The sequence below is a fragment of the Mobula hypostoma genome, chromosome 23 (genome assembly GCF_963921235.1).
Source record: "Mobula hypostoma chromosome 23, sMobHyp1.1, whole genome shotgun sequence".
NCBI lineage: Eukaryota > Metazoa > Chordata > Chondrichthyes > Myliobatiformes > Myliobatidae > Mobula > Mobula hypostoma.
This window is the reverse complement of record NC_086119.1, coordinates 25,254,005-25,272,001: the sequence shown is the minus strand read 5'-3', so window position 1 is coordinate 25,272,001 and position 17,997 is coordinate 25,254,005. Positions and strand designations below refer to the sequence as shown.

The window sequence follows — 17,997 nt, the reverse complement described above, 5'->3', positions numbered from 1 at the left end:
TGAAGGCTCGTGCAAATTGCAAAGATTCATGGACATTTCAATCTCTAGAGCTCTCATTGGCAGTTAGCACCTTAAGACTCATCAAGCTGTTAGCTACATATTTGTTCTCACTTTGGAAGATAGGATTAGATTCATAGTTTTTGGTTGGGCAAGGGTATTAAGTATTATGGAATCAAAGATCGGGTGAGAGTTAAATCGCCGATTGGCCTTGATGTACGCTGTATGCCCACTTTATTAGGCACACCTGCTTGTTAATACAAATATCTAATTATGCAATCATATGGCAGCTACTCAATGCATAATAGCATGCAAACATGGTCAAAGGATTCAGTTGTTGTTAAACCCAAACATCAGAATGGGGCAGACACATAGAAAATAGGTGCAGGAGTAGGCCATTCAGCCCTTCGAGACTGCACCGCCATTCAGTACGATCATGGCTGATCATCCAACTCAGAATCCTGTACTTGCCTTCTCTCCATACCCCCTGATCCCTTTAGCCACAAGGGCCATATCTAACTCCCTCTTAAATATAGCCAATGAACTGGCTTCAACTGTTTCCTATGGCAGAGAATTCCACAGATTCACCACTCTCTGTGTGAAGAAGTTTATCCTCATCTCGGTCCTAAAAGGCTTCCCCTTTATCCTCAAGCTGTGACCCCTCGTTCTGGACTTCCCCAACATCGAGAACAATCTTCCTGACTGTCCAATCCCTTTAGAATTTTATACGTTTCAATCAGATCCCCCCTCAATATTCTAAATTCCAGAGAGTACAAGCCTAGCCGATCCAGTCTTTCATCATATGAAAGTCCTGCCATCCCAGGAATCAATCTGGTGAACCTTCTTTGTACTCCCTCTATGGCAAGAATGTCTTTCCTCAGATTAGGGGACCAAAACGGCACACAATACTACAGGTGTGGTCTCACCAAGGCCTTGTACAACTGCAGTAGTACTTCCCTGCTCCTGTCCTCGAATCCTCTTGCTATGAATGCCAGCATACCATTTGCCTTTTTCACCACCTGCTGTACCTGCATGCCCACTTTCAATGACTGGTGTACAATGACATCCAGCTCTTGTTGCGCCTCCCCTTTTCCTAATCGGCCACCATTCAGATGATAATCTATTTTCCTGTTCTTGCCACCAAAGTGGATAACCTCACATTTATCTACATTAAATTGCATCTGCCATGAATTTGCCCACTCACCTAACCTATCCAAGTCACCCTGCATCCTCTTAGCATCCTCCTCACGGCTAACACTGCCGCCCAGCTTCGTGTCATCCGCAAACTTGGAGATGCTGCATTTAATTCCCTCATCCAAGTCACTAATATATATTGTAAACAACTGGGGTCCCAGCACTGAGCCTTGCGGTACCCCACTAGTCACTGCCTGCCATTCTGAAAAGATCCCATTTATTCCCACTCTTTGCTTCCTGTCTGCTAACCAATTCTCTATCCACATCAATACCATACCCCCAATACCGTGTGCTTTAAGTTTGCACACTAATTTCCTGTGTGGGACCTTGTCAAAAGCCTTTTGAAAATCCAAATATACCACATCCACTGGTTCTCCCCTATCCACTCTACTAGTTACATCCTCAAAAAATTCTATGAGATTCCTCAGACATGATTTTCCTTTCACAAATCCATGCTGACTTTGTCCGATGATTTCACCGCTTTCCAAATGTGCTGTTATCACATCTTTGATAACTGACTCTAGCATTTTCCCCACCACCGATGTCAGGCTTACCGGTCTATAATTCCCCGGTTTCTCTCTCCCTCCTTTTTTAAAAAGCAGGGTTATATTAGCCACCCTGCAATCCTCAGGAACTAATCCAGAAACTAAAGAGTTTTGAAAAATTATCACTAATGCATCCACTATTTCTTGGGCCACTTCCTTAAGCACTCTGGGATGCAGACCATCTGGCCCTGGGGATATATCTGCCTTTAATCCCTTCAATTTACCTAACACCACTTCCCTACTAACATGTATTTCCCTCAGTTCCTCCATCTCACTAGACCCTCTGTCCCCTACTATTTCTGGAAGATTATTTATGTCCTCCTTAGTGAAGACAGGACCAAAGTAGTTATTCAATTGGTCTGCCATGTCCTTGCTCCCCATGATCAATTCACCTGTTTCTGACTGTAAGGGACCTACATTTGTCTTAACCAATCTTTTTCTTTTAACATATCTGTGAAATGTGATCTAAGTGACTTTAACCATGGAATAATTATTGGTGCCAGAAAGGGTGGTTTCAGTATCTCAGAAACTGCTGATCTGGAATTTTCTCACACAGCACTCTCTAGAGTTTACAGAGAATGGTGCAAAAAAAAAACAAAAATAAAAATCCAGTGAGCAGTAGTTCTGTGGGCAAAAATACCTCGTTAATGAAAGGTCAGAGGAAGACAGAGGCCAGACTGGTCTAAGCTGACAGGAAGTGACAATGTGTTACAACAGTGGTGTGCAGAAGAGCATTCCTGAATGCACAACATGTCAAATGTTGAAGCTGATGGGCTACGGTAGCAGAGGACCATGAACATACACTCAGTGACCACTTTATTAGCTACAGGAGGCACTGAGTGTATATGTCCTATATGGGCAAACCACCACATGCGCGAATTTGATTGTAATTAAAGGCTCTTGCAGATTACAAAGATTCCATTGCTATTTCAATCTCTAAAGCTCTCACTGGTAATCAGTGTCTTAAAACCCATCAAGTTGTTAGCTGAAGAATTACTCTCACTTTGGAAGATGTGGTGACATTGGACTAGATTGATATTTGTTGGTTGGGCAAGGTATTAAGGTTTATGGAATCAAAGGTGGGGGAAAGAATTAAACTGCATATCAGCCTTGATCTAAGTGAATGGTGGAATTGCTTTGAAAGGCTAAATGTCCTCCCTTTATTCGTGTGCTCCTAAACCTGTGCTTCCAGTTGTCTTGGTGTCTTCTCCCAGGTCTATCGCATCAGCCTCTGTTTCAGTGCATCTTTCAGAAAACAAGTGAAATATTACAAAGTAAGAAAAAATAGCTAACACATATAAAAATCAAGGACTATAGAGAGAAAGAGTATATTAATATCCCTAACAAAATGGCAAAAAGAAACTGGTGATGCTGCTTTTTGTAGAGAAAACTTTTCAAAAAAAAAGTGAATACTTAATACACGATAAGAACTGAGCAAACTTTACTGCCACCAATACAATGAAAAAGTATTTCAGTCCGTTTCTTTGGGGCATGCTCGGTGCCCCATTTAGCACAGGCCTATTCCAGACTTGATAAACAGCAGCCAGGAAGCTTAGAGCTGATCATTGAGAAGGAAATGGTCTTTTCTGCAGTGCTGCTGCCTGCCCTCACTTACTCCTCCAATTGATAGGGATCTTGACTCAGGGTGGTATATTTTCTAGCTCTTTGAGGGAACAAGACAGTAAGATGGGAAATGAATCCCGGTGCCACCTCTTTTAAATGACTGCTCTATCCAGCAAAACCATCCCCTCTGCATTCAGAAACCCAGAAATCCTCGTTTATTAAAGGAAGCAAAACACTCTCAAGGGAAAAAAAAATCCTCCAGCGGACTAAACAACAACCTTGCTTTATATTTCAGTTGAAACTTCACTTGTGGGTGAGTGTTGCACAAGGCTTTCTGAAAACTACAAAAGGGAAAAGACTTATCTACCAAAATTCCACAATTATCTCAAAATTATTTACATTATGAATTACATTGCTTGGATTTTGCCAATAGAATTAATGATGGTATTATAATGTTGAAAAAAGCTGTTAAATATGCCCTAGGAATGGCAGCAGTGTCATTCTAACATGTAAACATGAAGAAATAGAAATTGGTCACTAACTACATGTGATAAATACACAATGTCAGTTGTGTGTGTGTGTGTGTGTGTGTAAGTGTTCCACTACCCTTCTGTAAAATTGTATGAACATATTGTATGGCAATATGTTATGGGCAAGGAATTTTACTTCTGAAATTTGGCTCCATAAAATGTTATCGTCATAAGTTTGACAAACAAAGGACGTATTTCACAAACACAAGAAAGTCTGCAGATGCTGGAAATCCGAAGCACACGCACAAAATGCTGGAGGAACTCAGCAGGTCAGTTAGCATCTATGGAAAAGAGTGAACAGTTGATGTTTCAGGCCGGGCCTTTTCTTCAGGACTGAGAAGAAAGGGGAAAGATGCCTGAATAAAAACATGGAGGGAGGGGAAAGAGGCTAGTTGGAAGGTGACAGGGGAAGCCAGGTGGGTGAGAAAAGTCAAGGGTTGGAGAAGAAAGAATCTGATAGGAGAGGAGAGTGGAAACAGAGGAGAAGGGGAAGGTATAGTTTTCCACATCATTGTTGAGTAAGTACAGTACAGGCAGTGAATGACTTTGGTAGAAGTTTCAAGATTGGGAATACATTGGATATTTATTGCCACCATCAATCTTGGCCAGTTTTTACATTTTGTCAAACTCAGAACCGTGATCTTATTTTGACATCTGAACCTATTGGAACAACCCAATTAGAAAAGACAGGGAAAATCAGGTGGGAGCAACATGCACAACACACTGGAGGAACTCAGCAGGTCAGGCAGCATCCGTGGAAACGAACAGTCAACGTTTCGGGCCGAGACCCTTCGCCAAATCAGGTGGGATACTGCTCAGACCCCAAGACAGATAACTAACTTCTCATCCCATCATATAAAAAGATGAAATGGGGCAGCACAGTTAGTGAAAAGCTATTACACCACCAGTGACCCAGGTTCAATTCCATCACTGCCTGTTGGGAGTGTGTACTTTCTCCCAGTGGCTGCACTAGTTTTCTTCCACATCCCAAAGATGTACGAGTTAGTATGGGTGTAATTCGGCGGCACAATTACAAGGGCCTGTTACTATGCCCTATCTCTAAATAATAAATAGCATGAATGGCTTTCCTTCAGAGCATATACTATTAGTTAACTCCCTGCATTTGTGTCCCACATACAAAAATCAGAAATATCTACAGAAATATAAGAGTTGTGACAGAATATTGTCCCGGCTTTCCTAAAATTTCAGATCAGAAAGGTGGACTAAAAATATTTCCTCAATCACATGTGCTAAGCATACAAAGTAATTATGTTCAAATGCACTCCAAAATTCCATTTTATTGACTTCAGTGGAACCAAATTTCAGAAGTAAATTCCATGCACGTATTTCATGTGCTTAATGTGTGTGTCCAGGGATGAATTCCTATCCTGTAACAGGATAATAATAACAGTTGAGGGAGTCAAAAAAAATTACAGGTATCTCCTTTCTGGATCCAGCACCAACTTTAACCCATGCATCATCAGAGTGGGAATTGTACATCATAATGTTATTTCTTCCACTGGTAAAGATATTGAGATGTGGGATTAACATAAATGGCAGTGTCTTAACAGCAATTATTTGGGAAGATTCTCCAGCAGGATGCTCACATTCCATCAGCTTTTAACAAGTTTTCTCATTACAAAGGTGTTCTGTTGGCGCCAATGTTGTTGGCATGACAAATCTTTGGTTAAAGCAGAAATTATAGTGCAACAGTAGCCTCTTATGTTGGCAGTCACTCACTGACAGCAGGTCGGTTTAGATTTCTTCCCAGTTCTAAATAGGTTTTTATCATTGTTGTTGATACCTGTAAAGAAAGAAAAAGAATTTTTTTATTATATGGATTATAGTAACAATTAATTTGGAAGTATTTAATTTAGCATGTACAAGAGTGGATACCTGAAAATTCCACCATTTGTACCCTAGTCAGGCTTTCTTGGCCCTAGGTCCTAAGCCAATTTTAAATGTCAATCTGATTTTATCCAGACAGTGGCCAGGGGTTGGGGATGCACACCCCATGTCACCTGGCATAGTATCCAGATTAGTCCTACTCTGAACATCAAACTTCTATAGTGGAGAGAATATTCACTGGTTGCATCACAGCTTGGTATGAAAATGCCAGTGCCCTTGAACAGATAGACCTACAAAAAGTAGCGGATACTGCTCGGTTCATCGTGGGTAACATGCACCCCACCATTGAGAACATCGACACAAAACACTATGGCAGGAAAGCAGCATTCATCACCAGGGACACCCATCACCCAGGACATGCTCTGTTCTCTCTGCTGCCATCAGGAAGAAGGTAGAAGTCACACCACCAGGTTCAGGAACAGTTACTATCCCACAACCATCAGGCTCTTGAACCAAAGGCCATAACTCCATTCAACTTGACTTGCCCCATCACTGAAATGTTCCCACAACCTACAGATTCACTTTCAAGGACTATTCTTCTCATGTTCTTGATATTTATTATTTATTTATTATTTCATTCATTTTGTCTCTGGACAGTTTGTTGTATTTTACATACTGGTTCAACACCCAATCTATTGTGCTCTTTCATTGATTTTATTACAGTTATTATTCTATCATGGATTTATTGAGTATGCCCGCAAGGCAATGAATCTCAGGGTGACATGTATGTACTTGGATAATAAATTTACTTTGAAACTTTGACCTTTTAAAGGCGTCAAGCCAGGGCATGTGATGAAGGGCAACACAAAAGAGATGAAGGCGCACGTCCTGACATCGGCAGACCTGGAATGACCACTGTTCTCAGGTGGGAGCCTCAGCATCCATTTCAGGAATCAGCAGATCTGAGTGAGTTATGACTGCAGGGACGGTGTTGCTTTATTCTTCACCTTATTTATCCCAGCACTTGATTAGCACCAGTTTCAGTAGGATACGGTAAGCTTTTCCAGCAGCAACGTAAGGCATAATGGTTCATTTTGGTCCCTCTCATATTTGTAGAAACTGGATTACAATTTTGTGGTACAAACAAGTGGAGCATGCCCCATTGCCTTGAATATGCTGGAGCTCCCCTGCCTCTCCACCCACCATGTTCTGGCTGCCAAATGAATTGGCAGCTGCAATGTTTACAGACAATGGCATCTGCTTGATTACTCCTGGGAAGTTACAACTATATCTCGTGTTTATTTCTTCAACATAAGCTTCTACAAGAGTGCAATTTTATTTTGTATCACAGAATTTTTGAGAGTGATTTGCAAATTCCCTGTGGGCAGATTTCCATTCCCTGAACTGCCATATCATTGGAGACACCTGTACATAGAATCTTTGAGAAACAGGGATGAGATCCAAATTAGAACCCAGGCTGTGAAATTAAAAATAATGCCTTCTGAACCTTCTGGTGCCACAATCACTAGGATTTACTTTTTAAAAAGGGTGTGATCTCCCTATCCTTCACTCAATGACCAGCATTAGCAGTCAATAGGATGATTAAATGACCTGCTTCTCCCTCTGTTAAGACCATAAGATATTGGAGCAGAATTAGCCATTTGATGCATCGAGTCTGCTCCGCCATTTCATCATTGCTGATCCATTTTTCCTCTCAGTCCCAATATCTCACCTTCTCCCCTTATCCTTTCATGCCCTGACTAATCAAGAATCTGTCAACTTCTGCCTTAAATATACCCAATGACTTGGGTGTCCATAGTCGCCCATGGCATCAAATTCCACAGATTCACCACTCTCAGGCTAAAGAAATCCCTCCTCATCTCCATTCTAAGAGGATGCCCCTCTATTTTGAATCTGTGCCACTGTCGGCTCAGGGGTACAGACAACATCCAGTGATGCTGGAGAGTGGTGCAGCTGTGAGTTTTATTGCTTCCACCCAATCTAGCAACCAGTGTTTGATCCTCTTCCCACCTCTGTCGTCGTTTTGGAGTTTGCTCTTTTCCCCTTTGACTACAAGAGTTTCCCGATATCCTCCCACATCCCAAAGACATGCTAGTGTGTTGAATGAGTACTGGTGTAGTGGATGGCTGGAGGATTGGATGGTATCAGTGAGCATCTGAGAGAGAATAGGTCATGGGACACTGGAAAATAATAGTGGGATTGATCTGAGAAATTGCATCGTTTCGATGGGCCAATTCACCTCCTTCGACATCGTGAGAAATTGACTGCCATTTTAATTTTCCCAGTCTAGACAGCGTGTCTCACCTCCAATGACCCAGCAAATGATCATTTGGGAAACAACATCCGCTCTTAAAATAACACACACAAAAAACACTGGAGGAACTCTGCAGATCAGGCCAGGCAGTGTTCATGGAAAGAAATAAAGAGTTGATGTTTCAGGCAGAGACTCTGTATTATGAGTCCTGATGAAAGGCCTTGCCCCAAAACATTGTCTCTTTATTCCTTTCCATAGATGCTGCCTGACCTGCTGAGTTCCTCCAGCAGTTTCTAGGTATTATTACGGATTTCCAGCATCTGCTGAATCCCTTGCGCTTAGTTCTTAAAAATAATGTCTCTTTTGATCAATTGCTTTCTGTAAAACTTGTATGAGAGATGGGCATTGTTGGTCAGGTTGCCCATCCCTTGCTACTGCCATCTCTACTGATAGGAGCTGAATAGCTATACAGGTCCACAATCCCTTATCCGAAATCCTTGGGGCCAGTTGCATTTTGAAATTCAGAATTTTTTGGATTTTAGGAAATTGATAATTATATTGATAATTAACCTGTCTCAGTGCGGGTGGACTTTAGGACCCGGGAGAGCTCCGGACCTACGCACATCCTCCTGTATACTTTAAATCATCTCTAGATTACTTATAATACCTAATACAATGTAAATGCTATGTAAATAGTTGTTATGCTGTATTGTTTAGGGAATAATGACAAGAAAAAAAGTCTGTGCAATCTCAAACAACGACTGCTGGAGAGAGAACTTCTGGGTTTTCCCGACCCACGCTCTTTTTGACATTTTCACAGTGAAATTAAACACAAAGACAACAGTGAACACAAAAAGTATAGTTAAGCGGGATAAATAAAGACTACAAATACTATTACAGTTTTATTACACATTCAATAAAACATAAAAATATACAGCTTCAAACGAACCGAATCAAACACATGGTAAATGCCGTAAATACTCTGGGACATATACAGGTTCAAACTAAGCTAGTTAAGTTGCATTACATCTGGCAAACAAAATTAAATACTCTACAGGTACCTGATGGGCCAGGAACAGGATTCTCAAGTTAGGAAGCAGCACTACTACAGACGGCGTTTTTAAAGACTTCTTCAAGTGTCGTCTGTCTCATTAACATAGGTTTATGTCTAAGCAATCTCTCTTTAACTGAGTAAACTGCCATAATCTCTTGGTCACTGATAAATGCATGTTATTCAAGGCCAGCAATTAACTGATCACACATTTTCACCATATCATCTATGGGGATTTTTTCACCTGTGTTGACTGTGTCATCATCATCACTACTATCTTCATGCTGATCTGATTTAACACCATTTCAGCAATTTCCCCATCACTCACGGAATACACAACAGGTGCATCATTATCAATGTTCAGCATTTCTGCGATGTCAGCCTCCTCTAACTTATTTACACCTTGGTTTGATAACACTTTAGCGTAAGTTACGTGATTTGATATCATCATCTTCTCATTAGTGACACGAAATCCTTCAAAGTCTTGATCTGTAGGTTCATTTACATCAAACATTGTTGTAGGCCAAAGTCTGTGCCAAACATTTGTTAATGTTAATTTATCAACATCATTCCAAGCATTAGCAACTGTGTAAATGGCATCCTTAACATTGAACTCTTTCAGGAAGTCTTGGATAGAGAGTCCTACTCCTCTGTTGACTGCAGAAATCATACAATTCAAAAAACAGTTTTCATACTTGCTCTTCATGGAACATAAAATTCCTTGATCACAAGGCTGTAATATAGGTGCCACATTGGGGGGCAAGTAAATTGCGAAAACTTCACTTTTCACAAGAAGTTCGGCAGGGGGATATGTGGAGCAGTTGTCCAGGAACAATAAAGTTTTACAGTTTTCTTCCAGTCCAGCTTCCCTGCAATGAGCTCGTGCCGCTGGTACAAAGTGGTTATTAAACCAGTCAGAAAACATTCCTTGGGTTACCCATGCTTTCTTGTTTGCATAATAATGCACAGGTAAATTGCGTACACCTTTCAGACAGCTCGGATGTTGGCTTTTTCCAATCACTGCCAACTTCACCTTGTGTGTGCCTGCTGCATTGGCACACCCAAGAATAGTTAACCTGTCCTTAGCATCTTTAAAACCTTTTGGTGCTCTCTCATTAGCTGTTGTTAATGTTTTTCTAGAAATGTAGCGCCAGTACAAAGCTGTTTCATCAGCATTGTAAATTTGTTCAGGGCTAAGGTTTTCATCAGATATTATCTTGGCAAATTCGTCAATGTAATTTTCAGCGGCTTCATGATTAGCAGAAGCTTCTTCACCACAGATTTTCAGATATTTTACACCATGATACTTCTAAAATTTCTGCAGCCAACTCTCTGAATATTGACACTCACCTTCAATGTTCAGTTCTTCATGGTATATTCTAGCTTGTTTCATGATCAACATGCCATTCAGTGGCATACGTTCACTTCTTCGTTGTCCAATTCACTCAATCAACACACGGTCAAGATCTTCATTTTTTGTCCTATGCATTGTTTTCCTATTTTTCATTAGTTTATGGTCATCACTGTCACTATAAAACTTCAGTAACTTATCTTTCTGTTTCTTTAAATCATATACAGTGGTAGTTCCAACACCATATTCTTCAGTAAGACGCCGCACACACACGCCACGATCAAGCTTCTGCAATAACTCCACTTTCTGCGTTATTGATAATGATAGATGCTTCCTTCTCTTTTTCTCATTGTTACCCATAGGGGTATCTGCAGCTCTTTTTGACATTTTCACAGTGAAATTAAACACAAAGTCAACAGTGAACACAAAATATCAGTGAACAGCAAAGCACGTGTAACCAGTACGAGCACTGAGCCACAACTGACGTCTGGCGGCCTCTGCTAATGCTGCCACATCACACTTGAGTGACGTCAGCTGTTGGCGAAAAAAACTCCTATTTTTGGAGCTTTTTGGATTTCAGAATTTTGGATAAGGGATTGTGGACCTGTAGTTGAAAAGAAGTGTGTCATGTGTAATTAATGGCTATACTCACGAACAACATCACCAATCCTCCTCGGGCCTGTCTTTTCTAGCTCAGCCAATACATTAGCTTCAAATGTCAAGGAGGCAACCCGGAAAAAGAATTCATTTACATTTTCTCCTAAAGATAAAGAAAAAGAACATGTTAGCTTTCAAAAGAAAGGCCACGGCTTGTAAAAATCCTCGCTTGAACATTCTTTTAAACACAGCACCACATAAATGTGCAACCTTGTTGATGCTTTGGAGGAGCAGGACATATATACGTTCACTGTGGCAGTTTGCCAGTGGATAAGGCCCGGTGCTTAACCCAGGAGAAGAACAAAACCATCAGTCACAATTGGTGCTCAAACTCTAAGGTCCTCTGAAGTTCCATTGAAAGATACCTAAAGGCAGGTCACGCGCTGAATAGAGTTGGTAATCATGCATGGCTACGAAAATAATAGGAAAATAACAAAACCTGCAGAAATAGAAATGTTCACAATGCACTCAGACATATTATTTGATATGAACTTTTGATGCCATAAGATACGTTATAAAGATCCCAAAGTCATTATAGATTCTTTAATGAAAATGCTGCTTTTGAAAGGGTACAGGTAAGCATTAGGTCCACTTTACTTCAGTTTAAAGGGTTAACAGCACAAACTAAACTGCTTACTTCAGGAATTTTGTCACTGCCATTTTAGACATAAGGCTGTTAAAGACATTTGGAGCTGAAGTATTTGCTGAAGAATGGTTGGACAGTGCCACCTAATGGAGTTGTTGAGTAGGCAATGAAACTGCACCCTTACAACTCATAGCCAGCAGAAAGCCGACTGGAATTCTCCCAAATGAATGCCATAACCTTGTTCCCACTGAAATTACACTGACTGAGAGAATCCCCTTAGAAAATTCAGGCGAGTCCTTTTGCTGTTGCAAAGTAACTTGAGGGAATTAACTTCACAAGACTTGAAGTAGGACAGATAATTCAAAATTAATCCAAGTACAAAATTTAAGAAGAAAATTCCACAATATAGGTGCTTTTTGATGAAAGTACCCTCACTGTTCAAACTACCGAGAAGGAGCTCACAATATTCATAGAATGAGAGACAGGGCATGGGGCTGGATGAAACTGTGAAAAGAGTTGCAAATGAATTCAAATTTCCACCAAACACCTTCCTTTCAAATCCCTCAGGCGTAGTCACAAACGCACCACATCACCATCATGCAACCAGACAAACTGGCAAACAAGTACACACGAATATCCAGGAACACTTAAGTTATATATTTGGTTCAATTTCCTTACAACTTTGAATCAGTTTCTCAATCTTTGAATTTCTGACACTATCCCTACAGTTATCAATCTAAAACATGGGGAATGTAGTCCCAGCAGAGTTGGAACCTCAAACACAAGATCTTATTCCATGTTCGTTCTGAAATATGACATACATGTAAACATAATGCTGACAAACTAGCAAAATTTATTTTCAGTATTAAATCTATAATCGTTTTCTTTTAAAATATGCTTTATGTATAAATAACAAAGTCCTATTGGAAGACTAAAGGTGCCACAAGGACAATAAGGAGGAATATGCTTAGGGCATTCAGCCTCTTGATCCTACTCTGCCATTCAATGGGATCAGTTAATCAGTGACTGCAGAAGAGTTTTGACATGGCAATAATGAAAGCAGATAAAGAATCCGCTGACTCTTACACACTGCTCCTCCCTAAATAAAAAAAATGGGAGCGATTATAATGTGCAGCAATACATCTACAATTACATTATCATTATAAGCTCAAAGCACCCCTTCATCCAAACTAGGCAATGGTCCATTCTCTACTATTGGCTCCTCTTCTCACAGAATTTCATAGTTCCCTTCTGCAAAGAAATGACCAACATCAGATACTGTACTGATTATAGGTATTGTATATTTAGGACTTGATAAAACTGCACTCACCTGTGAGTGAAGACACTGCCCAATATTCAGCTTTTATTTCCTTAGCAATTTTGATAGCATCTTTCTCTATCAGGCTGTACTGGGAAGCAGACTGTATAGGACAATGAATGATATACTGGGTAAATAGAAGAAGCAAAACAGACCTGGCTTTAGCTGTCACACCCTAAGTCCAGTAAAGGTTGATTTTATCTCCAACATGGGTATGCTCATGACACTGAAAAGTGGAGGGGTGGCTTGGCTGATTTCAAGAACTGGGCACCCACAGCATGCACCCCACTCCCCAATCTCATGGTCAATTGCTCTGTAGAAAATGGCTTCCAAGCATAAAACTTCCCAATTGGAAACCCATTAGTGGAGACACATCAAAATATTTGTTAACACAATGGGCAGGATGAATCCCAGTTAGGGGAAAGTCAATGAGGAGAAACCACCAAGAGAAGCTGTCCTTGCGGTATTTAATGTGAGCACTTCTGATTCTTCTGATCCTGCACACCCTTGAGAGTAATCCTGATATGTTGTTTTAACTCAATAAAATCATAAATATTATTTAAATGAAAACTAAGAGTAAGTCAAAATCTTCACATGAAAGCGAGTAAAGCGGGTCTACTAGAATATTGGAAGTGTGGAATTATCCTCTCTGCAGCCTGCAATGCTGGGCTAACACTCAGACTGAGACAGGTTGGATTTGTTTTCCTAAAGGGTATCAAAGCAGATGAATGAAATAGTGGAACAGAACCATAATAAAGATATAAGGGCTTTGAGGAAAATAACATTTTCTAAGGTTTCCTCTGGAAATTGTTGACATCAATGGCTCCTCCTTCCCCCATTATCCTGGGGCATGTGAAAAATTTGAAATGTAACTGTTGTAGTGTTTGAATTAAAATACAACAACTCAATATTTTTGTAAATTACTTACTAGCTGTTGTTGGTACTTACACTAAGATCCTTCTTTGTCCCAACTAAAAACAACAGCACAGAGGAAGGGTCATTTTCTTTGAGAGCATCTTTCAACCATTGTCTAAGGACCAAAAAGCACAGGAATGCATATTAAGAAGATAAAGGAGAAAATGGAGAAGAAAATCATGTTTCAAATTCTGTGCTAATTTTACATTAGAAGACTAATTTGAGACACATAGAAGACACATTGAAATATTTGTTAGATCTGTTATTTTTTCACAGCATCATCATCCTATGCTAAAAAGAAGTTCTATCAAAAATTGCTTGCCTTTTGCACATATTTTACTAAGATATTGCGAAGCGCAATTAAAGGATATGGAAAATGAAAAGCTATCACAGACATGGTGCTCAAGTTACCAATGGAAACTTCATTGCTACATTAGAATATAATCCATCTCCAAACCACAGAGGTGGCAGGGTACAATTTCTGTGCCAAGAAAACATCACAGATATCTTTGGGGACTTCTGGGATCATGCTCCTCTGTTTCCCATCAGACCTCAGCCAAGCTTTATATTCAGAATCTCTTCAACATAGGGATGCAACTTACATGTCAGATTGCAAGAGCTGATTTAAGTACATGTACCTTCTGGGCCTCTTTCAAAAGCTACAATGTGGGTTCCTCTAGTCAATGTCCTCTGTTAGAACCTACACAAACTCATGCGCAAAATAAAAACTTTCCCAGATACCCATAACTGTAAAGAAAACAATAGACGTTCATTGGCCACTTCTGCAGTTGAATGTACCTTGGACAAGGATGCATTTTCTACGTATTCCTGTCCATAAGTGGAGGAGGAACCCACTGCCACCAGAGTTGGCTCAAATAAAACGAGCAGTGCAAGTAGGCCAGGTACGGTGGATCGAGCACCCACATCCCCCACCCCACCCACCCGTCACAGAGCTCCCCGACTCCAACCGATGACACTTATTGTCACTTTTCAAAACCTTTTGTATTTGGAATAGTGGCCAGCTCAGGAAGTGCTTTCATTGTTACACGCTGGGCTAAAATGAAAAAGGTGTGCAATTTAGCTACTCTGCTTTTCTCCTTTATTTTAGATTCAAGGACAGCCTTTTCTCTTTCATGCATTTGGTTCTCAAACCATTTGGCACAACCCAAAATCACTAGAGTTTAGAAACACAGTGATCATTTTGCATTATAATGGATTGTGTTCTTTCTTGTAAAAACCGTTTAATTTATTTTTATAATATATATGTCATGTTCCCCTTCGCCTACACCTCAGCGAGTTCCATGTTCGCCATGATGCGGAACTTTTCTTCCGCCGTCTCCGTCTCCGAGCCTACTTCTTCGGTAAGGACTCTTCCACCCCCACCGATGACCCCTTCTCCCATATTCAACCCTCCTCTTCTTCATGGACACCCCGCTCTGGTCTTCTGCCTGCTCTGGATCTCTTTATCGCTAACTGCCGACGGGACATCAACCGTCTCGACTTCACCGCACCTTGTTCCCATTCCAAGCTCACTCCTTCCGAACGCTCTGCTCTCCACTCCCTCCGCACTAATCCTAACCTTATTATTAAACCCGCTGATAAGGGGGGTGCTGTTGTAGTCTGGCGTACTGACCTCTACCTTGCCGAGGCACAGCGACAACTCGCGGATACCTCCTCTTATTTACCCCTCGATCGTGACCCCACTAAGGAGCACCAGGCCATTGTCTCCCACACCATCACCCACTTTATCCGCTCAGAGGATCTCCCATCCACTGCTACCAACCTTATAGTTTACACACCTCGCACTTCCCGTTTCTACCTCCTACCCAAGATCCACAAACCTGCCTGTCCTGGCCGACCTATTGTCTCAGCTTGCTCCTGCCCCACCGAACTCGTTTCCGCATACCTCGACACGGTTTTATCCCCCCTTGTTCAATCCCTTCCTACCTACGTTCGTGACACTTCTCACACTCTTGAACTTTTCGATGATTTTAAGTTCCCTGGCCCCCACCGCTTTATTTTCACCATAGATGTCCAGTCCCTATATACTTCCATCCCCCATCAGGAAGGTCTCAAAGCTCTACGCTTCTTTTTGGATTCCAGACCTAATCAGTTCCCCCTACCACCACTCTGCTCCGTCTAGCGGAATTAGTCCTTACTCTTAATAATTTCTCCTTTGGCTCCTCCTACTTCCTCTAAACTAAAGGTGTAGCTATGGGCACCCGTATGGGTCCTAGCTATGCCTGCCTTTTTGTTGGCTTTGTGGAACAATCTACGTTCCGTGCCTATTCTGGTATCTGTCCCCAACTTTTCCTTCGCTACATCGACAACTGCATTGGTGCTGCTTCCTGCACGCATGCAGAGCTCGTTGACTTTATTAACTTTGCCTCCAACTTTCACCCTGTCCTCAAGCTTACCTGGTCCATTTCCGACACCTCCCTCCCCTTTCTAGATCTTTCTGTCTCTGTCTCTGGAGACAGCTTATCCACTGATGTCTACTACAAACCTACTGACTCTCACAGCTATCTGGACTATTCTTCTTCTCACCCTGTCTCTTGCAAAAACGCCATCCCCTTCTCGCAATTCCTCCATCTCCGCCACATCTGCTCTCAGGATAAGGCTTTTCATTCTAGGACGAGGGAGATGTCTTCCTTTTTTAAAGAAAGGGGCTTCCCTTCCTCCACTATCAACTCTGCTCTTAAACGCATCTCCCCCATTTCACGTACATCTGCTCTCACTCCATCCTCCCGCCACCCCACTAGGAATAGGGTTCCCCTGGTCCTCACCTACCACCCCACCAGCCTCCGGGTCCAACATATTATTCTCCATAACTTCCGCCACCTCCAACGGGATCCCACAACTAAGCACATCTTTCCCTCCCCGCCTCTCTCTGCATTCCGCAGGGATCGCTCCCTACGTGACTCCCTTGTCCATTCGTCCCCCCCATCCCTCCCCACTGATCTCCCTCCTGGCACTTATCCGTGTAAGCGGAACAAGTGCTACACATGCCCTTACACTTCCTCCCTTACCACCATTCAGGGCCCCAAACAGTCCTTCCAGGTGAGGCAACACTTCACCTGTGAGTCGACTGGGGTGATATACTGCGTCCGGTGCTCCCGATGTGGGCTTTTATATATTGGCCAGACCCGACGCAGACTGGGAGACCGCTTTGCTGAAAATCTACGCTCTGTCCGCCAGAGAAAGCAGCATCTCCCAGTGGCCACACATTTTAATTCCACATCCCATTCCCATTCTGACAAGTCTATCCACAGCCTCCTCTTCTGTAAAGATGAAGCCACACTCAGGTTGGAGGAACAACACCTTATATTCCGTCTAGGTAGCCTCCAACCTGATGGCATGAACATCGACTTCTCTAACTTCCGCTAATGCCCCACCTCCCCCTCGTACCCCATCTGTTACTTATTTTTATGCACACATTCTTTCTCTCACTCTCCTTTTTCTCCCTCTGTCCCTCTGAATATACCCCTTGTCCATCCTCTGGGTCCCCCCCCCCTTGTCTTTCTTCCCGGACCTCCTGTCCCATGATCCTCTCGTATCCCTTTTGCCTATCACCTGTCCAGTTCTTGGCTCCATCCCTCCCTCTCCTGTCTTCTCCTATCATTTTGGATCTCCCCCTCCGCCTCCAACTTTCAAATCCCTTACTCACTCTTCCTTCAGTTAGTCCTGACGAAGGGTCTCGGCCTGAAGCGTTGACTGCACCTCTTCCTAGAGATGCTGCCTGGCCTGCTGCGTTCACCAGCAATTTTTATGTGTGTTGTTGTTATGTACCTATGATGTTGTTGCAAGTCAGTTTTTCATTGTACCTAAGCATAAATGGGCTTGTGCACATGACAATAAACTCAACTGTGACTTTTTTGTCTCATTGACAACAGCAATTGCAAAAAATCATGAAGCTTATACAGCAACAACTTGGCTTATGTTAAGTACTCAATCCAACCACATCCCTCATGGATTCTCTGCTCTCTTTCCAGTACATTTGGAGTATTATCAGTGCACAGCCTACCCCGAGAGACCCAACTATATGCAGCTGTGACCTGTAAGACATAGTTGAGGAAAGGAGGGGTCTTAGTTGCCTGGTACACACTGCCTTATTAATGAACTCATGTTAAAATATGTTTACAGTTACCATGTTTCATTTCTCACTTC

The 17,997-nt window shown here is 41.9% G+C and overlaps 1 protein-coding gene across 2 annotated transcripts in view; it reads right to left on the bottom strand.

Annotated features, from left to right (window-relative positions):
* Nucleotides 1–890: 890 nt before the first annotated feature.
* rab34a (RAB34, member RAS oncogene family a) overlaps nt 891–17,997 on the bottom strand; it is a 64,551-nt gene continuing 47,444 nt past the window's right edge. Inside the window, exons 9-12 of one of the 2 annotated variants that reach the window (XM_063031821.1) lie at nt 13,864–13,945; nt 12,928–13,018; nt 11,007–11,114; nt 891–5,633 (exon numbers count right to left, since the gene is read on the bottom strand). In XM_063031821.1, the coding sequence (XP_062887891.1) occupies nt 5,566–5,633; nt 11,007–11,114; nt 12,928–13,018; nt 13,864–13,945 (349 nt within the window). In that variant the 3' untranslated portion in view covers nt 891–5,565. The remainder of the gene's footprint in view (nt 5,634–11,006; nt 11,115–12,927; nt 13,019–13,863; nt 13,946–17,997) is intronic. The other variant, XM_063031822.1, reaches the window with a different exon arrangement.